This window comes from Melanerpes formicivorus, unplaced genomic scaffold, assembly GCF_026170545.1.
Source record: "Melanerpes formicivorus ecotype bairdi unplaced genomic scaffold, bMelFor1.0.p_v2 SCAF_85, whole genome shotgun sequence".
Taxonomy (NCBI): domain Eukaryota; kingdom Metazoa; phylum Chordata; class Aves; order Piciformes; family Picidae; genus Melanerpes; species Melanerpes formicivorus.
Genome location: NW_027142437.1, coordinates 704,686 through 730,717, shown reverse-complemented (window position 1 = coordinate 730,717; position 26,032 = coordinate 704,686). Strand labels below are relative to the sequence as shown.

The window sequence follows — 26,032 nt, the reverse complement described above, 5'->3', positions numbered from 1 at the left end:
AGTAACAGAGATCTGCACTCACAGCTCCAAGATGATTGGCTCCGATCCTTCATAAGTTCAGTTACAGAAATCAATGCATAGGGGACAACAAACCTTGGTCAGTGCTGAAGGGGTCTAGGCTGCCCTCTCTCCCATTAAACTTGGCAGAACTTCCTCAGAGACTTTATGAGCTGTACTGTACACTGCACATCTCAAAGCCTTCCTGTAGGATCAGAGTGACTTTCCTAGCTTGGCTTAATTTCTAAATGTCCTTTATTATTACTTTTGAATACATGTATGGCAGCTCTTGCCTTCAGATTATCTTCTTTATGCCCATCTCCAAGACTGCCATTCCACTATGGCTGAAGGCTGGATGAAGCCAGTTTGCCTACTCTCAACATTCTCAATGATTCTTCATGTTCTACAAAGACTATTTCTGGTTCTCTCCAGAGACAAAGTCTGAATTGCACAACACATCATTACCTTTTTGAGGGGGGGAAAACAAAAGAGATATGTACAAAGACCCACTTAGTGCCAAGAAACAGATGGAAATACCTGCTGCATCCGTCTTCCAGAAGCATTAGTTTAGTGCAGAACAGACCAAATTTGAAACCTGCACATGGAAGAGCTCTACACAGAAAGGCTGACAGTATTCAGTCCAATGGGCCAAGGAGCATAGAACAACATTGTACGAGATCAGGTGACTCCTGAAGAGCTTTAGCCAGATTAAGAATCAGTAATGCCAAAAACAAACCGAGTTCCACTTTGGTTCCCCAGGTGGGAAACAGAGCACTGAAAAGGGGAGTGCCTCTGTCACCCTGTCTCTTAAGCATGATCTCTTGACAATGTAAACTAACACTCCAATTTCACGTGGATGAAGCATAAAGCACCCCACCCTGACGCTAGGAAATACAGCCAAACACACAACGGTTTTGACCTTTTATAGCTTTAGTCTTTGCCCCACTAAACTGAATAGGGATTTCTCTTGCCTTCACTGGATGCAGGATCTTGCCCTAAACACCAATGCATGCTTCAAGATGGCCTACACAAGAATGTACCAAAAGCAAGAGGTTTAGAAAGGTCGCTGCGGCGTATCTACACAAAGCGCGGTAATTACCATGTTGAAGTAAGAGCGGATTTTGACCCCTCTTGCCAGGTCCCACACGATGACATTCCCATCATGGCCAGCAGAGAAGAGCACTCTTGGATCAAATGGGTGGGGCTCAAGCACAAACACTTCATCTTCATGGCCCTGAATTTAAAGAGATAGCAAGATGAACAAGAGGATTGTCTCAGGTACTTAGCAGAAATCCAACAGAACAGTAGCAGCTGCACCATTCACCTATTAAAGCATCCACAAAGAACAGCTACTCTCACCACACAGCCCTTGGCTTTATTTTTGTGTTGCTGTAGCATGCATTATACTCTTCATTCCAGTTTCAATTTTAGCTTCCTAATTCTAATGTCAAGTATCAGGAGCAGGGAAGTCATTCTGCCCCTGTACTCAGCACTGGTTAGGCCACATCTTGAGTCCTGTGTCCAGTTCTGGGCCTCTCAGTTTAGGAAAGATGTTGAGATGCTGGAAGGTGTCCAGAGAAGGGCAACAAAGCTGGGGAGGGGTCTGGAGCACAGCCCTGTGAGGAGAGGCTGAGGGAGCTGGGGTTGTTTAGCCTGGAGAAGAGGAGGCTCAGGAGAGACCTCATTGCCCTCTACAACTACCTGAAAGGTGGATGTAGCCAGGAAGGGGTTGGTCTCTTCTACCAGGCAACCAGCACCAGAACAAGGGGACACAGTCTCAAGCTGTGCCAGGGGAGGTTTAGGCTGGAGGTGAGGAGAAAGTTCTTCACTGAGAGAGTCATTCATCATTGGAATGTGCTGCCCAGGGAGGTGGTGGAGTCCCCATCCCTGGAGCTGTTCAAGAGGGGACTGGATGTGGCACTTGGAGCCATGGTCTAGTCATGAGGTCTGTGGTGACAGGTTGGACTCGATGATCCTCGAGGTCTCCTCCAACCTTGGTGATACTGTGAAGTTTAGTATCAAAGTTTAAAGCTTTGCATGAAATAGTTCTATCCCTAGCAGAGTATCTGGCTACCCAGAGTTAGCTATTTTCTCTTTAAAAAAGGATCAGACACCAGTAAAAACGTTGTTATGACTTGCTCTAGCTAAAAGACTGGTGTTTTGCACTCGTGAAATGACAAGCCTGCCGAAGTGTCTCCATTTTAAACAGGGCAAATTTCTCCATTAAGAGGATTTCAAAACATTTGTCACATTAGATAAAGGTAAAAAGAAACAAGTGTTTCCTTCTCTCCTTCAAGATAGCACTTTAGGGGGAAAAAAAAAAACAAGTCCAAAATTAGTTTCAGACATCTTGAACAGCAATGGTTATTTACAACTCAAAAGCTTTATTTCCCAACAAGCAGCTGACAGACATTTCTATTACACTTCAATTATCTGGAAGCATTTGTTAAGGCAGTTTTCAGACGGAAATCAAACACATAAGGAAGAATTCTGAGGGTGCACATGCAAATTCTGCATGCAGGATTGAGAAAGCAAAGATGGAACATCTTACCATCAGAATATGAATGAGTTGGCCAGTGAAGGAATTCCAGACTTTCAGAGTCATGTTATTTACTGCAGTTATAACAGAGTTGTCATGGCGGTCCCATGCCACCATGGTCACTTTCAGCTTTGTGATTTTATCTTCAACTCCTTGTAAACTTTGTCTAAAACAAAAGAGCAAAAAGTTTCAAAGGGATCCTAGCTTGCCAAAGCATTTTAAATGAAAACACTTCTGTATTTCCCTTCATTTCTTACAATGAGAAGCTTTACTTCTTAAAGAAACCGGAGAAATGAAAGATGTTTTCCATTATGTGGCACATGCGACTGCAGAAGAATTGTAGCTGCTTCAACAATGACTGCAGGGTCCTCTACACTAGGCCATCTGTAACATAATCTGAGTACTCTAACATTACACCTTTGTAAGCATGGTTTAAAGATGAATCACCCCTGAATTCTCTAGCACATTCATTTCTGGGTAAACATCAACCAAATGCAGCATGTTACCCCCAAGTGGGCAGGCAAAATACAGCATCTTCCATACAGCAAGTGAGATTCAGGCTAGATGTGAGGAGGAGGTTCTTCACCATGAGAGTGGTGAAGCCCTGGCATGGGTTGTCCAGGGAGGTGGTCGAGGCCTCGTCCCTGGGGGTGTTTAAGAGCAGGCTGGATGAGGCTCTGGCCAGCCTGATCTAGTGTAGGGTGTCCCTGCCCATGGCAGGGGGGTTGGAACTAGATGATCCATGTGGTCCCTTCCAACCCTGAATGAAACTATGAAACTATAAGTGCTACAACATATTACACAACAGTATACATTGTACAGCTCAGTGACAGAAAAATGTAGTTACAGACAGATTCCTTTCTGGATTCAATGCAAAACCCAGGAGGCTTTATAAGCTCTCCACACACTTCCTTTTCAGCGCAGCAATTTCATTTTCTTTGATAAAATTGTGCTGGTGCAGAAAAGATCAAATTTGGAACTGCACTTATCCTTCTAGTCAGAAGGCCAAAACAAAACTCAGCTAGGAGTGAGTTATTGAAATGAGCAGTTCAGTTTCTCAAAGAAATTCAGCATTTGTGCCCACACTGGAGAAGAATCCATTCCTAGTTTTCCCAGGATCAGTTAAAGCTAAGAATTTTTATAGGGTGCATTTGGAAGGCAGAGTAACTCAGCCTGTTCTTGAAGTACAGTTCAGTACTTCTCAAAAAATCATATACTCTTGTCCAGATATTTTATACCCATATTCTGTGGCATCTGCTCGTAACTGGCAAGATACTCTCTGACCTAAACATCCAAATTACAGCTTATTCAGCCTTCTCTTCCATTCCTCTTTGTCCTTCAGACACCTTTCCCCAGGATTACTCCCCAAACGACTTTGAATCTAAATCACTCAGAATGAGCCCTAAGGGGGGAAAAAAGTTTACCTCTTAAATCCATGAATCTTTCTAATGTAAGTCAGTCAGAAAACATCTCCTCCATGCCAAAACAAAAAGATGCAAGCAACAAGTCCTATTAAGTCCTTCTCCATCTTCAAGCCTCTTTTGCTGCTTGTTTTAGGGTACCAAAGTTTCCCATGACTACAAAGCCTTGTAAGTTTCTCAGATGTTCTAAGAAATTAGACTCCTTTACAGAGCAACAGATTCCCTTGCTCTGGTATGTGGTATGAAAGAATCCAAACACTTCTTTCCTGAGATTGCAGAGTTCACAATCTCTTGAGGCTTTATTAAAATGCAAGCGGTCTCTGGAACAGATCCGATCTGTTTTCTTGCTCCAGAAATAAGATACCTGTGTAAAAAGCTATATACATTTGACCTTTGGTGTGTTTTGAGTATCTTTTCTTCTTTTCATCTCAGGCAAACACTTGTAGAGCTCTTCTCAAGACAGGCTAGCTGAATTCCAAGAGCTGGATAAGCATATTGTGCATCTAAGCAGTAACAATTGACGGCAGTCTTCCCTCCCCTTGATATTCCTTGCTCTCCCCAGCCCCCTCTGCCCCCCCTTGTTTTTTCAGCAAGTAAACAAATTGTATCAGTTGCCTTTGAGCAGCTATGTGATAGGAGCACACTGTACACCACTTACCCTGCTGGGCGAGTAGCCATATCTAACAAAATGCTTTTCCACTCCCTGCGCTTGAACTGCCAGATTCGTGCTGTTCCGTCACGGCTCCCACTTACGAATCTAACAAAAGGGGAACAAAGTTACTCAGAGATCAAAGGCAGAGCTGTACAGAAGCCATACTGCACAACTCAAGTTCCAGAATTTAGAACTCCAAAAAGGAAGCTCTAAGTAAGAAGTTCAAACAGTGACCAGACGCAGTACAACTGGGTTTGAGGTGAAGAACACTTCCCGCACTGCAGCCCTTCCATTTCTTTTTTACCAGCCTGTTTCTCTGCCCCACCATGACCCGTTCCAAACTAACCATACTTTAACCTGTGGTGCACCTTGCTTAGATGTGGCACTGCTCTGGCACAGGGACACCATAATCCAATGAGCATTCTAAGAAACAATGAGCCTATCATGAGAGATAAAGCTAAGGCATAAATCCACAGGATAAAAACAGTGGAGGGGGCGGTAGAGCCCTGCAAGGAAGAGTGCAGGCATGGTTTAAATCAAAACCTACTCCCAGTAAGCTAGCTCTGGGTATGTTAAAGCACTTTTCTAAAGTGCTCAAGTTTCAAGGAGGAGACTTGATGGGGTGCTTGGTGCCATGGGTTAGTTGTTTAGGTGGGTTGGATTGGTTGATGGGTTGGACGCGATGATCTTGAAGGTCTCTTCCAACCTGGTTTATTCTATTATTCTCCCCCCCCATTTTTCTTCTCCCTTTCTGGTGAGCAGGAGTAGAAGGAGGAGAAAGAGATGGGTGGAGCACAGTGAAGTTTGGTTTTCAACTATTTGCATAATAAAAAAACAAGTGTACATTAAGAACAAATAAATGAAGTGTCAAAAACCTTCTAACAACCTGAAGTCTGTTCTTTACTGTCTTTCACATCCAGCACCCAGAACTTGAAGTGAGACATTAAAAAAATATGAGGCTAGGTAAAAAAAGGATTGCTTGTTGGATAGCTTTCCTGTACCTAGCAGCCACATAACTGAAAAAAGCTTCACATTTTTAAGTGTCTAAAAATGCATGTATTTTATATGTGAATCTATATATACACACACACACATGCGTTTCTGAAAGAGAAGCTTCAAGCATTGTGATACTCCCTATTTTTGGCAAACTCAAAATACCTCAATCAGTCATTACAATGAAAACAACTGTAGATCTGAAGGAGGAGTATCCCTAAAATAAAACAGTGAGAATCACTGTTGGTAGAGAATCACCTATTAGTAGAGATGGTAGAGAACCACCTATTGGTAGAGCTGTTTTACTGGATGAACCTGGTTAGGCCACACCTCGAGTCCTGTGTCCAGTTCTGGGCCCTTCAGTTTAGGAAGGAGGTTGACTTGCTGGAACAAGTCCAGAGAAGGGCAACAAAGTTGGTGAGGGGCTTGGAACACAGCCCTGTGAGGAGAGGCTGAGGGAGCTGGGGCTGCTTAGCCTGGAGAGGAGGAGACTCAGGGGTGACCTTATTGCTCTCTCCAACTACCTGAAGGGAGGTTGTAGACAGGCAGAGGTTGGTCTCTTCTCCCAGGCAGCCAGCACCAGAACAAGAGGACACAGTCTCAGGCTGTGCCAGGGGAGGTTCAGTTTGGATGTTAGGAAGAAGTTCTATACAGAGAGAGTGATTGCCCATTGGAATGGGCTGCCTGGGGAGGAGTTACCATCACTGGAGGTGTTCAGGAGGAGACTTGATGGGGTGCTTGGTGCCATGGGTTAGTTGATTAGGTGGTGTTGGACGATAGGTTGGACACGATGATCTTGAAGGTCTCTTCCAACCTGGTCTGGTCTATTCTATTCTATCCTATCCTATCCTCAAAACAAACTCATTGATAAGTTTTTAATAGCTACATCTAGAAACCAGTGCCCTCAAGGGGAACCCAAGCCCCTAGCTCTGAATCCATCATTTGTGTGCTTACCTGCTACTACTGTTAGAAAACTGAATGCTGTCAACTTTGTCCTGTATAAAAAAAAAACAAACAAAAGAGTAGAAAAGGGGGGGGGGGGAAACAATCAAATACAATTCCAAATTCTCCAAGTTTATCCAAATGATTATTTTAATCAAATACAGATGTAATTTTTTAAAAGTATTTACAGTATGAAACTCCAACTCTGATATCTTCTCTGGCTGACCTGATCCAAAGAAATAAACCCTAATGATGTGATCTGTACTCCCAGTGGCCAAAAACATTCCACCTGAGAAAAACAAACAGATAAGTCTTATGAAAAAAAAGGGCAATGTCATGTTATTACAGTACTATCAGATGGCTGTGACATCAAAAGACTTAAAACTTCTTCCCTCAAATGTAAGCTGTAGCTCATTTCAGCTATGCCTGCAACTGACCTTTAAGTAAAACCACTGCGTAGAAATTGACAAGTTGAACTGCAGCTGAATTCCCTCACCTCTGCTGTCAGACAAATATGCATCTGCAGACACACCTGAAAGATCAGCTAACTACACCAATTTGTTTGTGACTAAGCCTTGAAAAGCCTCATTCTTAACAAAACTTTGCATGGAATCAGAGCTTCAGTATGCTTTCTGAAAGCAAGTGTCTGTCATTTCGATACTCTGTCCAATTATTTATGCAGCACACTTCAAATGTCAACTCTGGAATCGATGAAATTCAGACCATAAGGACCTGGTAATCAACACCTTCTTGTCCCAGGCCCTAGAAATGGCATCACAGATAAAACTGCCTCTCAGAATCACTCTGAGGAAAAACGAGTACCTTGTGTTTTAAAAGGCTCACAGCCACACGAGGTTGGCTTTCAACAGTTTGTATTTAACTGTTTTCAAGCATTTCTGTATCACCAGGATTTAGTGCATGGATTCTGGCTCTCCATTTTAAGCACTTGTGGATTTTTTTTATAGCTGTTTTAAACACATTTCCACGTTCTAACAAGAAATAAGCTATAACAACTGTATTATAGTTCGTCTTACTCTCCAAATGATTATGTCTACTGATTGAAATGTGTAGATTCAGATTGGATGTTAGGAAGAGATTCTTCCCCATGAGGGTGGTGAGACACTGGAACAGGTTGCCCAGGGAGGTGGTGGAAGCCTCATGCCTGGAGGTTTTGAAGGCCAGGCTGGATGTGGCTGTGAGCAGCCTGATCTAGTGCGAGGTGTCCCTGCCCATGGCAGGGGGGTTGGAACTGGCTGAGCCTTGAGGTCCCTTCCAACCCTAACAATTCTGCGATTCAATACAAGGGAGAAAAGAGAAGAAAAAGAAAAAGGAAGAGGAAAACTGACAAAAGAGAAAGAAGTCTTTTACCAGCACTAAAAGAAGAACAGATCATTTGGACTCCGGGCCGAGGGCGTTCCGTAAACTTTGTTGGCCTTGGACTAGAAACAAAGAAACAGTTAAATAATATCTTAAATAGGGCTTCAAAAAAAAATAAGTCAATGCCTTAGAAATAAAGCACAGAAGGACAAAATTAACTATGAAGGAACAGATGGCTGCCCATCTATAAACAATATTGTGTGACTATGCTTCATGATCTGATCTTTAGGAAACTAAGACATCCAGATGGACTAAGCAGTCCATGTATCCCTGTACACAACGTAAATCCTGTTCCACTCTCCCCTCTAATATTGCTGTATGTAACACACTGCTTGAGCCTCTGCCAGCAAAGCAGAAGAGAAGACACTAGAAGCAGTTGCCCATGATGTTCAGTTTTAAACCACTGGGTGTATTGGAACTCTAGTCTTCCCCATCAGCTCGTGGTTGCTTTTGCAAGAGAGAAACAGAGCTTGGCACGCTTTCTAGAGAGAGATACAAAATAGATTGAAATCAACTCTTGAGGGTTTTCCCCAATATTACAATACACCAGTTTCTTTGGGGGCTAGTTTCAAAGAGTGCCCTAAGAATGTCAGGACAGTGCAAGCACTCTTAAAAGTGCCAAACTCAAAACAAATCAGATCTGCTTCTTCAGCCATTGCTTCAGTTCTGCTCATGCACTGCAGCAACCCCAAATCAGTAGGTGGTCTTCTATAGTATGCCATCTGCAATCCTCACTCAAAGAATAAACTTACTAGAGAACAGCAGCATTACACCCACAAGTGTCATCACCAAAAGATTTAACATAAAAGGATGCATATTCATAACTTCTCCAAATTTTTATCTTTTAAAAGCAAAAAGCTCCATATAATTCATTTCAGCCAAAGACAGATGCAGTGGAGACCTTTCTCTGCTAATCAGCTACTGCTGTTCTCAAAGAAAGTAGCAGACTTGAAACCTCAGTGGTACCTATGCATAAAAAAAAGAAATGAGTAACAAACACCAGGAACAGCACCTAAGAATCTTTGCTCCAAACTGGCCACTCAGTATAGGCTGCCGCTGTAAACCTTCCTCTAAGAGTTTTAAGGTAACTCCTTGAAGCCTCAAGACAAGGGAACTTCACAAGACACACAAAACAAGACAAAAAGAAGAACCCGTTCTACAAAACAGTTGATACCAGCAGTGTGCCCAGCTGGCCAAGAGGGCCAACGGCATCCTGGCCTGCATTAGGAATAGTGTGGCCAGCAGGAGCAGGGAAGTCATTGTGCCCCTGGACTCTGCATTGGTTAGGCCACACCTTGAGTCCTGTGTCCAGTTCTGGGCCCCTCAGTTTAAGAAGGACATTGAGACACTTGAAGGTGTCCAGAGAAGGGCAACAAGGCTGGGGAGAGGCCTTGAGCACAGCCCTGTGAGGAGAGGCTGAGGGAGCTGGGGTTGTTTAGCCTGGAGAAGAGGAGGCTCAGGGGTGACCTCATTGCCCTCTACAAGGTTGACTCGATGATCCTCGAGGTCTCTTCCAACCTTAGTGATACTGTGATACCTTTCTTAACTGAGACACTAACATAAAAAGAACTCTCAGATGATTCAATAGGCAGCTTATATAATTTGGAGCAAGTGTAAATAGATAAATAGGCTGCTGATTTCCTTATTTCCTCCACTGTGGTTTGTGAACTCTGCCTTTGGAGTTAGGACAGCTGCAAAATAGAGCAAGTATGCACTCACGTTCCAGTTTGGATAACCAAGTTAAATCCTCCAACTTATGTCTCTCTGATGTGTGTTATTTCAGGCATTAGGAGACAAAAAAACTATGGCATTCTTTTTTTACAATAGAGCAGATTGAGGTCTTTGCAAAAGGAGCCAGGCAATCAGGGGTTTCAGGAAAAAGGAAAGGGGACAAAAGCATCATTTCTGCCAATGTACAGAAACCAAGAGAGTTGTTGCACTTAATAAATGTAGTGAGAATGTTTGTGAAGTGGCTAGAATGTCTAAAGATGCCTTCAGAAACACCTCCCCACCTAGAGTACTGGGTCTAGTTCTGGAGCCACTATTACAGGAAGGATCTGGGGCTGCTGGAATGTGTCCAGAGAAGGGCCATGAGGATGAGCACAGGGCTGGTGCTATTCACTGAGAGAGTTGTTAGCTACTGGAATGTGCTGCCCAGGGAGGTGGTGGAGTCCCCATCCCTGGAGGTGTTCAAGAGGGGATTGGATGTGGCACTTGGTGCCATGGTCTAGTCATGAGGTCTGTGGTGACAGGTTGGACTAGATGATCTTTGAGGTCTCTTCCAGCCTTAGTGATTCTGTGACAGACTGAGGCAGGTGGGGCTGTTCAGTCTGGAGGAAAAAAAACCTCAGAGGACATCTAGTTGTGGCCTTCCAGTATCTGAAGGGGGCTCCAAGAAAGCTGGGGAAGGACTTTTGAGGGAGTGATAGGACTGGGGGGAATGAAGCAAAACTAAAAATGAGGAGATTGAGATTGGATCTCAGGAAGAAGTTCTTCCCCCTGAGGATGGTGAGACACTGGCACAGGTTGCCCAGGGAGGTAGGAGCCTCTTCCTTGGAGGTTTTTGCAGTCAGGCTGGATGTGGCTGTGAGCAACCTGCTGTGGTGTGAGGTGTCCCTGCCCATGGCAGCAGGAGTTGGAACTGGATGATCCTTGGGGTCTCTCCCAACCCTAACAATTCTATGTGTCTATGATTCAGAGGGAGGTCTAGCAAAGCCCTGAGAAACCATTTTCTCCTAGAGGAGTCCTGTAACAAGTCCAGGAGTCCAGAAACAAGAGAGGTTGTCGTCAAAAACCAAAAAAGCTGCACTCAGAGCAGCAGACAAAGACGCAACTTGATCCATGTGTGTCAGCTAGGGGGGACACTCACATACAAACATCTCAAATTCATCTTGAAAATGCAGCAGTGGTGCAGGACTGGTTACCTAATTCAAGCCCTGCAGAGTCAACTCATTCTGGACATGCAATGGCTCCAGCAAGACAGAGAAGAGACACTTGACAGAGCCGCTCCCAATTAAATCTCTGTTCACAAGCTAACGAACCAGGCTCAGCATATCCGAGTTCTGATGTATCACCAGCCCCTTTAACAAGCAGAGCCTTCTGCTTAAGAAAGCAGATGGGAAGCATCCCACCACACTGATGACAATTGAGAAACTGTCCAAACCAGCAATGTCAAAACCATCAGCACGTGTTTTCCCTAAGCTTTTTTTTTCCCCCCCTTCTCTCTTTTTAAATCTAGGAGGGGGGAACAGAAAAGAAAAGCAGTTATGGAAAGCTCCTCTATCCAAATCTGTGAGACACTTCTGCTGCCTTGTTCACATGGGCTGGCAGTAACAGACTAACACTGGAAAGCTGTGCTCCAAACAGGTGGCAGCATCTTTCTGAGGGAAGTATGCAAATACTTTGCTGTGCAACTAATTTAACTTTGATGCACTGAACACTTAGAACAGCTTCCCCTTAAACTTCAGGCAGATCATTCTTCAGTTTCTGATGACCCAAGGCTGATTTTTCTTTCCTCTCCCTCTTATCAGCTGGTGAAGGATCTGACTCTTGAATCTTTCTACCACCATCCTGAATAATAACCAGAGATTACCTACATACTTAATTACTTTCCCATCTTCTTTGGGCCACAATCCATCCTGGCCTACAGTAACAACCAATCTTACTGTTTCTCTATTTGGAAACCAAATTAACCTACCTGGAATGCTACTGCTTATAGACATACATAGCAACTGCCTGGTTATAAATCTCCTCACTGAAAGAAGAGAGACTTGGGGGGGCTGGTGGACAAAAAGCTCAACAGGAGCTCTCAGTGTGCACTTGCAGCCCGCAAAGCCAATCAGATCCTGGGCTGCATCAGGAGAAGTGTGGCCAGCAGGGCAAGGGAGGTGATTCTCCCCCTCTGCTCAGCTCTGGGGAGACCCCACCTGGAGTACTGCCTCCAGTTCTGGAGCCCCTATTCCAAGAGGGATCTGGAGGTGCTGGAAGGTGTCCAGAGAAGGGCCATGAGAATGAGCAGAGGGCTGGAGCACCTCTCCTATGAGGACAGACTGAAGGAGTTGGGGCTGTTCAGTCTGCAGAAGAGAAGGCTCCCAGGTGACCTCATTGTGGCCTTCCAGTATCTGAAGGGGGCCTACAGGAAGGCTGGGGAGGGACTGCTCAGGATCTCAGGGAGTGATAGGACTAGGGGGAATGGAATGAAGCTGGAGGTGAGGAGATTGAGGCTGGAGGTGAGGAGGAAGTTCTTCCCCATGAGAGTGGTGAAGCCCTGGAATGGGTTGTCCAGGGAGGTGGTTGGGGCCCCATCCCTGGAGGTGTTTAAGCCCAGGCTGGCTGAGGCTCTGGCCAGGCTGATCTAGTGTGGGGTGTCCCTGCCCATGGCAGGGGGATTGGAACTAGATGATCCTTGTGGTCCTCTCCAACCCTGACCGATACTATGATAAGAGGAGCACACAGGAGGCTCTCTTAATACTGCAGAGCACACATCCACACCAGCCACAGAAGCACAAGGAACAGGGCTCACCACCCTCCTTTGAACAAGAGAATTTCTTGGTCTGCTGTGCCAGTGTCCTGTATTTGATCCTACCTATGGCACCAAATCTACTACAATGTGTCCTTCTGCAATTCATCAAAACAGAGCTCTGTCACCATTCACCTCCTGTCTGGGCCATATGTGTGACCTAGATAATGAACATGCCTCAGTTAACAAGGTTACCAAAAAACTGAGAGAAAACATGAGAAGCCTCTGATTTCAGAGATACCAATTGCAGTAGAGCTGCTGGCAAATCTGAACACAAGGATTTTCTTGTGATCTAGGAATGAAACAAAACAAACAAAAATCAACAAGAAAACAGAACTGGGTCAGGGCAGTGGACATTAGAAGGCTTAATCTATGTCAAAGTCGATTTTAATGGCAAGTGCTACAATTTTCCAGGCAGAGAGCTCTCCACTATTTCATCATCTGTTGAGACAAAACATTGCCCCATGGTATTTTGATCTTATACACAGGGAATAAAGAAGAATTTTGAGCTTCCTTGTCTCCCAAAGAAACTACCAGGGAAAAACACCCTTCAGAGGGAGCCCTTCCCCAGACAGACAAAGACAGATTCTCAGATTCTTCCACAGAGAGCGGAGCCCATAGACTTCACTTTCCAAGCTGAGTCTCACCAAAACAGTTTTCAGTGTAGCTAAGTCTGGAGCAGAGAAGGCTCTGAGGTAACCTCATTGTGGCCTTCCAGTATCTGAAGGGGGCCTACAGGAAGGCTGGGAAGGGACTGCTCAGGATCTCAGGCAGTGATAGGACTAGGGGGAATGGAATGAAGCTGGAGGTGGGGAGATTCAGGCTGGAGGGGAGGAGGAAGTTCTTCCCCATCAATGTGGTGATGCCCTGGAATGGGTTGTGCAGGGAGGTGGTTGGGGCCCTGTCCCTGGAGGTGTTTAAGCCCAGGCTGGATGAGGCTCTGGGCAGGCTGATGTAGTGTGGGGTGTCCCTGCCCATGGCAGGGGGGTTGGAACTAGATGATCCTTGTGGTCCCTTCCAACCCTGACTGATACTATGATACTATGAAAAGTGATCATTTTTAATTGAAGAGCACAATGAAGGCAGCAGTGAATCCAAACACTGCCTCTCCCCATACTTCCCAAGGAAGTTCAGCAAAGGACTGCTGGTGCCGTCAATCCTCTTGAAGCTATAATCAATCCACATGATCGTTATGAGGCTGCCCAACTGCTCATCTTAGCTCACTGCCAGATGATTCAAGTAGTGCTGAGTATAAAAGGGAGGATAGCATGTATATATATTTATTTTTTCATTTGAGCAGTAGAAATTTGGAGGCTTCACCACCAGTCCCCATTCTAAGTGCTGCACACTTCAGTACCATACTTCCATCGCTGCTAGCAATTGTATTCTTTAAGGACAGGCTGCAGCCAACATGAAAACACGTTCTGCCTTCAGCAAGCAACAGCACCCTTCACCTATACTACTCAGCTCTTCTTGTCTGCCTTTAAAGTTCCCACTTGTCCTTCCTAGAATGTGAGTGGTGTTGAAACTGAGACTCAGGGCAGCAATAACCGAGTAACTGTGGCAAGAGATCTTATTTTCTCTGCCAGCTTCGGTGCTTTAGAGATATTGAACAGAAGCAAGCCTGTATTTTTCACTAGAGTGATAAAAAGCAGTACAAACTTCCCACCCCATCAGTCATTCTCTCTTCCAGGTGGCCCTATTATGCTTTAAAACAAATAAAAATAATAAATAAAAAATCACAAAGAGCCTTATGGGACAAAAAGGTTACCAGGAATCCTACTTGCCTTTGAATGATCCTGGCACATGATTTCCTCCAGCATACTACTGAATGGATGTGGAGGAAACCTGCCCTGTTGCTGCAGTTTCTGGAAGCAGAGCCAAGATTGGTACAAATTCTCATCTCAAAATTTACTCTGCACACTGTCATTGAGCAACATGAATCACTGACATGGCTTGGTTTACCAGAGCACTTCCTTGCTGTGCTGCGTGAAGACAGCTAACTAAGCTGCTTTTTAGTGTCATAGTATCAGTCAGGGTTGGAAGGGACCACAAGGATCAGCTAGTTCCAACCCCCCTGCCATGGGCAGGGACACCCCACACTAAATCAGCCTCAGCCAGCCTGGGCTTAAACACCTCCAGGGATGGGGCCCAAACCACCTCCCTGGACAACCTATTCCAGGGCTTCACCACTCTCATGGGGAAGAACTTCCTCCTCACCTCCAGCCTGAATCTCCCCACCTCCAGCTTCATTCCATTCCCCTCTAGTCCTATCACTCCCTGAGAGCCTGAGCAGTCCCTCCCCAGCCTTCCTTTAGGACCCCTTCAGATACTGGAAGGCCACAATGAGGTCACCTGGGAGCCTTCTCTGCTCCAGACTGAACAGCCTCTGTCTCTCTGATCACATCTGCTGTGACTACTTCCACGTGAAAGCATTACTCAAAAAGCAAATGTTAAAGGAATCAAAGATAAGTGCATCTCACTGAAAATTTTCCTTCCACATTTATGTGGCACCATGGAAAGGAATTGGTTGGGATTCCCCTCCTATATCCAATGCCAGTTTTCTCACTCCTCCCTAAGCTTTACCTCAAGACAAATCCCACCCAGCCCTGTGATTCATTCAAACCTCTATGATTTCTACACACACATCTCCCAGCTCATGCAGTATAATCCACTGAGGTATCATGGATGCTGCTGTTCCCTAATGACATGATTTGTTTCAAAATTCAATTCCATAGACTCAAATTACTACAGAAGAGAAAAGAAAGGAAAAAAAAAATAGAGAGAGAACTGTGCAGACTCAAAGGTTTACAAATCAAGCAGCCTAAGAGCTCATCTTGTCAACAAGATCTCAGATGTTAAAGCCTTAAGAAAGATAATGTGGTGGCAACTCCTCTCCTTTGCTCATCTATGTATGTAAGCCATCTACTTCTCTCCTTAGTAAGGAGATTCTTGCTTTGATTACAACATGTACAGGCAGCAGAGGTTTAACAGCCTGGAAAGCAGCTTCATCTACACCACCAAAAAAAGAGCCAAAACACCCAGAGGATATCAAAATAGTTAAGACTCAGACAACTAGATAAGCACCTAGGCAACCATAACCAGGTAAAGTTGCCTACAAGCCCTGTCTAACCTCAGCACATGGCAAGAGAGAGATTTTAACAGCAATTGCCAAAACTACCAGAAAATAGAACCTACCTACCAGGAAAACATATGCATAAGACCACATCCCATCTCCAAAGCCAAGCCATTAATGATTACTAAAACAACTACTTCTGAGATGTTTTGTGATGAAGGAAAAGATGGAGCAAAATGCACTTGCAAGCCACTGAAGAAGTTAATGGTGAAAAGCTGTCTCTATTGGAAGGTCCTGACCACATCTTTCATATCCTACACACAAGCAGAAATGTCAGGCTCAGCTTCATCCAGCAATACACAGGTGCCCCAAAATTCTGCCTCCTGCCATGCTACAGTGAAGAGCCACTCTGAAGAGGTAATGAAGTCAAAAACCAACCAAAAAAATGGAGAGCATTGCTGTCTCCTAACCCTCCTGGATTTTCATGTCTAACCTGCAGTCATTCTGATCAATATAACTTGCATTTCATTTGGGATTAACAAATGAGAACAGAATCAAAAGACATCAACTTTGACATTCTTAAAAAAACCAGAAAGATTTTTCTAGTAGCCTTACAGTTACTTATTTCACTCCACAAAATGTTTTAATATCAACTTACTCCTTAAAAGATAAGCAGGCGACAGCTCCATCAGAAACAGATCACACCCAACGACCACACAGCGAACCAGGCTCTGCTTTAGTCACATTTTCCTCCAACACTTTTACATCATTCTTATTCAGACACACCAATGGAGATAAATAAATAAGTAAATAAATAAACAGATAAAATAACAACTAACTTTATTTTTAGGGTGCCAGCATCCCACAGCCAAAAGCATATTGTTCCATCTGCCCCGGTTGAAGACAAGTATCTCTTCGAGCCACTGCACAGTGGAGAGAACTGGGAGGGGGGGAGGGGGAAGAGGAAGAAGAAAGAAAAAGTGTCCTGTTAATCTGTTCCAGATGTGCTAAGTTCCTCAAGCCATTGACTTCTCATAAAAATAAAGGCAACAACATGAAAAAGAAAAGAAAAAAAATCATCTAGCAAACCATGCTTAAGGAAAATAAAGTGCACTGAGCACCACGAGAACATGATACTGCGTCAGGGTCACTCTCTTCCTTCAGAACAACCCTTTTGGGTTACTTGCCAAAGCACTCTTGGGTTTTCCCTCCCCACAACTCAAGTTGTGCAAGAGCACAGAAGTCTAAACAAAAACAAAGCAAGGCGCTGGGCGGTGACTGCAGCTCTTGCTCAATGTACCTGCGCACAGAGTCACATCCTCCCAAGGGCTGAAAGTTCAAACCAGACCTGCCCATGCCTCATGCCATTTGGAACAAGGATTGTTTTTCAGGGGGCAGGCATTTTGACAGCAAACACGTGCTATTTCATAACCTGTCTTGTGAGGAGCCCTCCTCACTTCACGGCTTAGCTGCCCAGGCACAGGGTTTTGTCACACAGAACAGAACTGAGCGGTTCCTTTTCCAGTCAGATGATGCAGTTTTGCTGCTCAGGTGAATAAGTGAAGCAAAAAACCTACCTGCAACGACGTTATAGATGCACTGTGGCCCTGCAGAACTGCCAAGGGTGCACAGGTTCGAAGGCACCAAACTCTGATCATTTTGTCACAGCTCCCAGCAGCTATCATGGTGTTTTCATAATTCACTGCCATATCAGATATTTCAGCTGCATGTCCCCTCAGCGTAGCCAGCAACCTTCCATCATCCGTTGCCCAGATCTTTACAAGGCAATCATCTGATCCCTAGAAGCAAGGCAGAAATCATTTCAACCACACCACTGATGTTACAGTTAACTGACACAATGAACTGAGAAACAGAACTAGTGGGACAGAGATAAATATTCCACCTCCCAGTGCTTGTAACAGTTTTCCACACTGCTTTCGAAATGCAACCCAAGATTACACTGATTCTCAACAGCATGCACAAAACACGAGGCATTTACAGCACAGACCACCCATCCTGCAGGAAGTGATTTATGCTCTTCACTGAGACACTTTCTCCCAAGCTCCAGCACAAACTGAAGCAGCTGGTGCAAAGCATTTACACAGAACAATGAATATTTCATCTTTGTGGGTGCCATGGACAGTGGCATAGAGTCCTCCCTCAGCAGGTTTGCTGTTCACACCAAGCTGTGTGGTGCAGCAGACAGGCTGGAGGGAAGGGAGGCCATCCAGAGGGACCTGGACAGGCTGGAGAGGTGGGCACAAGCCAACCTCAGGAGGTTCAACAAGAGCAAGGGCAGGGTCCTGCATCTGGGTCGAGACAATCCCAGGCACAAGTCCAGGCTGGGCAGGGACTGGCTGGAAAGCAGCCCTGAGGAGAGAGCCTTGGGGGTGCTGGGGGACAAAAAGCTCAACAGGAGCTCTCAGTGTGCACTTGCAGCCCACAAAGCCAATCAGCTCCTGGGCTGCATCAGGAGAAGTGTGGCCAGCAGGGCAAGGGAAGTGATTCTCCCCCACTACTCAGCTCTGGTGAGACCCCACCTGGAGTACTGTGTCCAGTTCTGGAGCCCCTATTATAAGAGGGATCTTGAGGTGCTGGAACGTGTCCAGAGAAGGGCCACGAGGATGAGCAGAGGGCTGGAGCTGCCCTGCTATGAGGACAGACTGAAGGAGTTGGGGCTGTTCAGACTGGAGAAGAGAAGGCTCTGAGGTGACCTCATTGTGGCCTTCCAGTATCTGAAGGGGGCTACAGGAAGGCTGGGGAGGGACTGCTCAGGATCTCAGGGAGTGATAGGAGTAGGGGGAATGGAATGAAGCTGGAGGTGGGGAGAATCAGGCTGGAGGTGAGGAGGAAGTTCTTCCCCATGAGAGTGGTGAAGCCCTGGAATGGGTTGTCCAGGGCGGTGGTTGAGGCCCTGGTCCCTGGAGGTGTCTAAGGCCAGGCTGGCTGAGGGTCTGGCCAGCCTGATCTAGTATGGGGTGTCCCTGCCCATGGCAGGGGGGTTGGAACTGGATGATCCTTGTGGTCCCTTCCAACCCCGACTGATACTATGACACTCTTCAACCCACATTTGGATAACCACAGAAATCCCACACTGCCATGGCTCAATTTGCCTGCTGTTCTGCCCAGCCCAGCTGCAGAACACCAGCTCCCCGCTTGGCAAGTACCCTCCAACAGATCCACAAGCACTCCAGGGAACACTTTCCAAAGGAACCCAGATATATCCTGCAGATATTTGAATGCACAAAGCTATTCATAAAGTGTTGTTTGTTTGGGTGGGGGTTTTTACCTTTAAAAAAACAAATACTGGCCAACCAGTTTTCCTTGCATTAATACTCATGAACAGGCAATTTATTTCCCCTTCCCTCCTTAACATTTTTAAAGCTGCTATTATAAAGAACTATCTTTTAAAAACCCCAGTTTTCTGCTTGAAAAGGCAGCTAATGTTTACTCAGCACATTCATTCAGATTCAAGATTACCACCTCAGAGAAGGAAGGGAACAGAATACCTGCAGTTACCTAACAATTACACACAGAATCACCATGGTTGGAAGAGATAGAATCACAGAATCAATAAGGTTGGAAAAGACCTCAGAAATCATCAAGTCAACCTATTACTGAATACCTAGCACCTCCTGACAACTAAACCATGTCTCCAAGTGCCACATCCAAGCCTTTTTTGAACACTCCAGGGATGGTGACTCCACCACCTCCCTGGGCAGCACATCCCAATGGCCAATGACTCTCTCAGTGAAGAACTTTCTCCTAACCTCCAGCCTAAACCTCCCCTGGTGCAGCTTGAGACTGTGTCCTCTTGTTCTGGTGCTGGTTGCCTGGGAGAAGAGACCAACCCCTTCCTGGCTACAACCACCTTTCAGGTAGCTGTAGAGGGCAATGAGGTCACCCCTGAGCCTCCTCTTCTCCAGGCTAAACAATCCCAGCTCCCTCAGCCTCTCCTCACAGGGCTGTGCTCAAGGCCTCTCCCCAGCCTTGTTGCCCTTCTCTGGACACCTTCAAGTGTCTCAATGTCCTTCTTAAACTGAGGGGCCCAGAACTGGACACAGGACTCAAGGTGTGGCCTAACCAGTGCAGTGTACAGGGGCACAATGACTTCCCTGCTCCTGCTGGCCACACTGTTCCTAATGCAGGCCAGGATGCCATTGGCCCTCTTGGCCACCTGGGCACACTGCTGGCTCATGTTTAGGCAGCTGTCAATCAGCACCCCCAGGTCCCTCTCTGTTTGGCAGCTCTCAGCCACTCCGACCCCAGCCTGTAGCTCTGCCTGGGGTTGCTGTGGCCAAAGTGCAGCCCCTGGCACTTGGACTTGTTGAATGCCATCCCATTGGACTCTGCCCATCTGTCCAGTCGGTCGAGGTCCCTCTGCAGAGCCTTTCTACCCTCTAACTGACCAACATCTGCTCCTAACTTGGTGTCATCTGCAAACTTGCTGATGACTGACTCGACCCCCTCATCCAGATCATCGATGAATATGTTGAAGAGGACAGGGCCCAGCACTGATCCCTGGGGCACACCACTGGTTCCTGGCTGCCAGCTGACTGTGGCACCATTCACCACCACTCTCTGGGCTCAGCCCTCCAGCCAGTTCCTAACCCAGCACAGAGTGATCAGTAGCAATAGCCTGAAAACCAGGCAACCTCCTCAGCTTTTCCTTCAGTGAACAAGTAGCTGTGTCTGGCTCACGGGCAGTTATTTATCCACAGCAGTTTCTCTCTCACTCTATTACTTGTGTCACTTCAAACAAGACAGAAATCTCTTACCAAACCAAGACACAACTGCAGTCCCAGTTTTTGGCACAATAAAAGGAAAGCTGGTTGTATTCAGACACATTGAGAGTGCACATTTTTCTACACATCACGAATACAGGCTGCTTCTCTACACAAGGTCTTCACCTTCAGCAGCAGCAAAAAGGCTATTTTGGAGCATTAGTGACATTTTAACCCAGTAGAATGTTTTGCAAGGGGACTCCAGACTGGTGAAATCAAGATAATTTAAAACTTCATTGTGTGTTTGATTTCTGCAGTGCATTAGCAGGCAATTTTGATCTGCCAGCTGCCATGTCTCTACTTTTAATCAGGTGGGCATGACTTTTCAGGCATGACTTTTCTTCCCTTCCCAACTCTTAAAACAGGTGACCCATGAATGCAGAGATGTAGGCAGGACAACTTCTCCCATACTTCTGCCCTCATCATTTTTGGCAGAAACTTCTGAGCCTCCAATTTCAGTTGTCAAATAAATTCCATGTCACTGCACACTCATTTTGAACAAGTACTTCTATAAAGAGAAGGCTCCTCTTCCCTCAAACAGGAAAGGACAATTTCACGTTTCTCTTTCTTCCTCCAAGGACACCAAGGCCTTGGCAATCAGCAGGACAGAAGAGTACCAGTGAATGTTGAACCTCAACACGCAGCCCAGGACTGCTCCCTTGTGCTGTCTTGGTTAGTTACTGTGAGCAACAGAGTTTCTGCTTCTAAAAACTTTGTCATGTGAGGGACTGTTGCAGGGATGTGGTTCTCTGTCCAAGAGGCAATAAAGGGATCTTGTTAATAATTACATTTTCTGCCTCTTGGGTAAGGAGATATATATATATATATATATATATACACACCTATAGGATTTATATAGGATTATATATAGGAGATATATATATATAGAGAGAGGATTTCTTTCTACTTACACATAAAGCTTCTGTGCCCAGATTGTGGCACAGGGAAAACCAGATTTGAATAGCAAGACACACAGAACCACTGATGTGGGATGGGATCTCTGGAAGTTGTCTAGTCCAATCTCCTTCCCCAAGTATAGTCATCTAGGGTAGGTCACCCAGGACTATATATCATCCATTCTTGTTTTGTTATGATCTGCTCATTTAATGAGAGTATTCTCTGTCCCATCACCCAGGTCTTTAAAGGAAAGACTAAAAAGCACTGCCTCAGTGCCAGTCCCTGTCGCAGACCACTAGTGACTGCCTCCAGCTGGACTTGATGCCATTAATCACCACCCTTCAAACTATTTTGTTTAGGCCGTTTCCAATCTCATGTCCACTTATCTAGGCTGTACTTCAAGATTCTGTCATTAAGAATGCTATGGGAGACAGTGTTGAAAGTCACCCATTACAGGAAACAGACTCAACTTGGGGAAAATTTAGTTTAGTTTATTACCAATCAAATCAGAGTAGGGTAATAATAAAAACTAAATCTTGAAACACCTTCCCCAAGCCTTCCTTCCCTCCCTTCCTCCTGAGCTCAGTGTTGAAAATAAACATTCACTACCACCTCTCATCTAACTTGGTTATTTCCTTAACAAACATATGACAACTCTAAAAAGCATTGAAGAGTCATCAATTAGTAAGTTTCCATAACTCTTTCTGTCTTCATAGGTTCAGATTTGCACTTCTGAAGTTAAAGTTTCAGAGAGGTTCAAATTCTACACTTAATTGATAAAACTGTAGAATAGAATAGAATAGAATAGAATAGAATAGAATAGAATAGAATAGAATAGAACCGAATAGAATAGAATAGAACCGAACCAAAACAGGTTGGAAGAGACCTTCAAGATCATCGTGTCCAACCCATGAACCAATCCAACCCACCTAAACAACTAACCCATGGCACCAAGCACCCCATCAAGTCTCCTCCTGAACACCTCCAGTGATGGGGACTCCACCACCTCCCCAGGCAGCCCATTCCAATGGGCAATCACTCTCTCTGTGTAGAACTTCTTCCTAACATCCAACCTAAATCTCCCCTGGCGCAGCCTGAGACTGTGTCCTCTTGTTCTGGTGCTGGCTGCCTGGGAGAAGAGACCAACCTCTGCCTGTCTACAACCTCCCTTCAGGTAGACGTAGAGAGCAATAAGGTCTTCCCTGAGTCTCCTCCTCTCCAGGCTAAGCAACCCCAGCTCCCTCAGCCTCTCCTCACAGGGCTGTGTTCCAAGCCCCTCACCAACTTTGTTGCCCTTCTCTGGACTCGTTCCAACAAGTCAACCTCCTTCCTAAACTGAGGGGCCCAGAACCAGACACAGGACTCGAGGTGTGGCCTAACCAGTGCAGTGTACAGGGGCAGAATAGTACCAGCTCATTCTCTTCTGCTGTTAGAATCAATAAGGTTGGAAAAGACCTTAAAGATCATCAAGTCCAACCTGTCACCCAACACCTCATGACTACTAAACCATGGTCTCAAGTGCCACGTCCAATCCCCTCTTGAACACCTCCAGGGATGGTGACTCCACCACCTCCCTGGGCAGCACATTCCAATGGCTAACAACTCACTCTGCGAAGAGCTTTCTCCTCACCTCCAGCCTAAATTTCTCCTCACCTCAAGCCTTTATATTCTGGTATAAAGCTTAAGAGCATGAAGAGCCCTGTGTATTCTCCTCAAAAGTGCAGTCACCACCAAAAAAAAACCAAAACCACATAAGAAGGAAAGCAAAACCTTCCAGAATGCTACAGGAGGTGAAAACCACTCACAGGTGGATTAATATCTTCCTCAAAGCAACATATGCATGAGAACAGAACCAAACCTTTAACATTAAATTGTATCACAGTCTAAAACAAATTTCAAACCACCGGTCCCATTTTTCTTGCTGCACAAATTAAAAACCAAAATAAAACACAAAACCCCACACCACAAAAACACAACAAACAAAACCCAGAAACAAGGAAAATGTGACAAAACTGAACAAAAATAACAAAACACTCCAAGCAAAACCAGCAAAAGCCAACCTCATGGCACAAGCCAACCTCACGAAGTTCAACAAGACCAAGGGCAGGGTCCTGCAGCTGGGTCAAGGCAATCCCAGGCACAAATCCAGGCTGGGCAGGGACTGGCAGGAAAGCAGCCCTGAGCAGAGAGACTTGGGGGTGCTGGGGGAGGAGAAGCTCAACATGAGCTCTCAGTGTGCACTTGCAGCCCAGAAAGCCAATCAGATCCTGGGCTGCATCAGGAGAAGTGTGGCCAGCAGGGCAAGGGAGGTGATCCTCCCCCTCTGCTCAGCTCTGGTGAGACCCCACCTGGAGTACTGCCTCCAGTTCTGGAGCCCCTATTCCAAGAGGGATGTGGAGGTGCTGGAACATGTCCAGAGAAGGGCCACGAGGATGAGCAGAGGGCTGAAGCACCTCTCCTATGAGGACAGACTGAAGGAGTTGGGGCTGTTCAGTCTGGAGAAGAGAAGGCTCCCAGGTGACCTCATTGTGGCCTTCCAGTATCTCAAGGGGGCCTACAGGAAGGCTGGGGAGGGACTGCTCAGGATCTCAGGGAGTGATAGGACTAGGGGGAATGGAATGAAGCTGGAGGTGGGGAGATTCAGGCTGGAGGGGAGGAGGAAGCTCTTCCCATGAGAGTGGTGAAGCCCTGGAATGGGTTGTCCAGGGAGGTGGTTGAGGCCCCCTCCCTGGAGGTGTTTAAGCCCAGGCTGGGTGAGGCTCTGGCCAGGCTGATCTAGTGTGGGGTGTCCCTGCCCATGGCAGGGGGATTGGAACTAGCTGATCCTTGTGGTCCCTTCCAACCCTGACTGATACTATGATACTACTATGATACTACAAAGATAACAAAACCAACAAAACCACAACAAAACCCCCAACCAACAAAACAAAACCCCAACCCCCCTTCAAATGAACAAAAGAAAGAACAAAAGCCCACTCTGCCTACAGAACTACACACATTACACAAAGCATGCTGCTGCAATGCTCACCTTTTACAGAGCAATATTATAAAGAAGCCACTGAATTTACAGTAAGATTAAGCAGTCATTTTATTGCACAAATAGGCTGTTCAAAGTATAAGGAAAAAAGAGGGGGGGGAAATCTAATCAACCAATAAAACAAACCCTGCATTATGAAAAGAGGCTGCCTGCAAAATGGAACTGATGGAGAGCAACCTGCACATAGACCTAAAAGATGTAAAGCAGTCATCAAGACAAACTACATCTGGGACCAAATACCTCCTGGAGGGTCCTCAGAGGTCTATTTAGCAACAGCAAAACCAGGAAAGAAAAACAGTCTCACAGTATCACCAAGGTTGGAAGAGACCTCGAGGATCATCGAGTCCAACCTGTCACCACAGACCTCAGGACTAGACCATAGCTCCAAGTGCCACCTCCAATCCCCTCTTGAACACCTCCAGGGATGGTGACTCCACCACCTCCCTGGGCAGCACATTCCAATGCCGAATGACTCGCTCGGTGAAGAACTTTCTCCTCACCTCCAGCCTAAACTTCCCCTGGCACAGCTTGAGACTGAGTCCTCTTGTTCTGGTGCTGGTTGCCTGGGAGAAGAGATCAAATCCTTCCTGGCTACAACCACCTTTCAGGTAGTTGTAGAGGGCAATGAGGTCACCCCTGAGCCTCCTCTTCTACAGGCTAAACAACCCCAGCTCCTTCAGCCTCTCCTCATAGGGCTTGTGCATAACCAGCATAAACCCAGCCTGCTCCCTACCAGCTGGCTATAGTGGCATGAGTGGTACATCTCCATTGCAGAGAAAAACTAAATGACTCTTAATAAGAAAAAAGGAAGGAAGAAAAAATTAAAAAGGGGGGGGGAGGGGGGAACAAAGAACGAAAACAAAGGCTAAAGACAAACTGTAAATTCTGTAGCACCTGGGTAAGCTAACAGTACCAGAGTTCATGGAAGGTGGTGGAAGCCTCAGCCCTGGAGGTGTTTGCAGCCAGGCTGGATGTGGCCTGTGAGCAACCTGCTGTAGTGTGAGGTGTCCCTGCCCATGGCAGGGGTGCTGGAACTGGCTGATCCTTGAGGTCCCTTCCAGCCCTAACAGCTCCATGATTCTATGAAATGAATGGGACAATTCACAGCTCTTAAGATCCTGCTGCAGTTCTACTAGCAAGGGCCTTGGCTTACATCATGGCTTAACGTTTCCAAGGTTTTGTCTACAAGTGCCACAAATTATGTCCCTATTAAAAAGCATTTGTCAAAAGTGAATCCTAGAACAAGTTCAGCACTGAGAGAGAACTGATGACAGTGTTGCCAAGGTATGCAGTAACACTGCTTCCCTTTCCTGCACAGACTTGTGGGCTGAAGTGAAACTGCCAAGGGATGCACAACTGAATCCTGGGCTGGAAATCTCACACAGACTATTACACAATGCTGTTCATTATTCCCTGGAAAGTGTAATCTCAGGAAGGACAGGAAGATAAAGGTAGGGGAAAAGGAGAGGGCCATCCTTCTTTGCAGTCAGAAAGTTAAGTAGTGCAGGAACCAGAGGTGTTCAGGAGGAGACTTGACAGGGTGCTTGGTTGCATGGTTTAGTCGGTTGGGTGGTGTTGGATGATAGGTTGGACATGATCTTGAAGGTCTCTTCCAACCTGATCTATTCTATTCTATTCTATAAATGTGCAGGAATAGTGTGGCCAGCAGGAGCAGGGAAGTCATTGTGCCCCTGGACTCTGCTTTAGTTAGGCTGCACCTTGAGTACTGTGTCCAGTTCTGGGCCCTCAGTTTAAGAAGGATATCAAGACACTTAAAGGTGTCCAGAGAAGGGCAACA

At 45.8% G+C, this 26,032-nt stretch overlaps 1 protein-coding gene across 3 annotated transcripts in view; it reads right to left on the bottom strand.

Moving 5' to 3' along the window:
* Positions 1-26,032, bottom strand: part of PHIP (pleckstrin homology domain interacting protein) — a 163,403-nt gene that overhangs the window by 104,939 nt on the left and 32,432 nt on the right. For all 3 annotated transcript variants that reach the window (XR_010990687.1, XM_068165151.1, XM_068165152.1), the window contains exons 8-15: positions 17,094-17,315; positions 16,356-16,456; positions 7,913-7,983; positions 6,733-6,833; positions 6,557-6,597; positions 4,616-4,714; positions 2,549-2,702; positions 1,097-1,231 (exon numbers count right to left, since the gene is read on the bottom strand). Coding sequence is in view for 2 of the 3 variants with exons in the window: in XM_068165151.1 (XP_068021252.1) it covers positions 1,097-1,231; positions 2,549-2,702; positions 4,616-4,714; positions 6,557-6,597; positions 6,733-6,833; positions 7,913-7,983; positions 16,356-16,456; positions 17,094-17,315 (924 nt within the window). In the remaining variant the exon portion in view is untranslated. The remainder of the gene's footprint in view (positions 1-1,096; positions 1,232-2,548; positions 2,703-4,615; positions 4,715-6,556; positions 6,598-6,732; positions 6,834-7,912; positions 7,984-16,355; positions 16,457-17,093; positions 17,316-26,032) is intronic.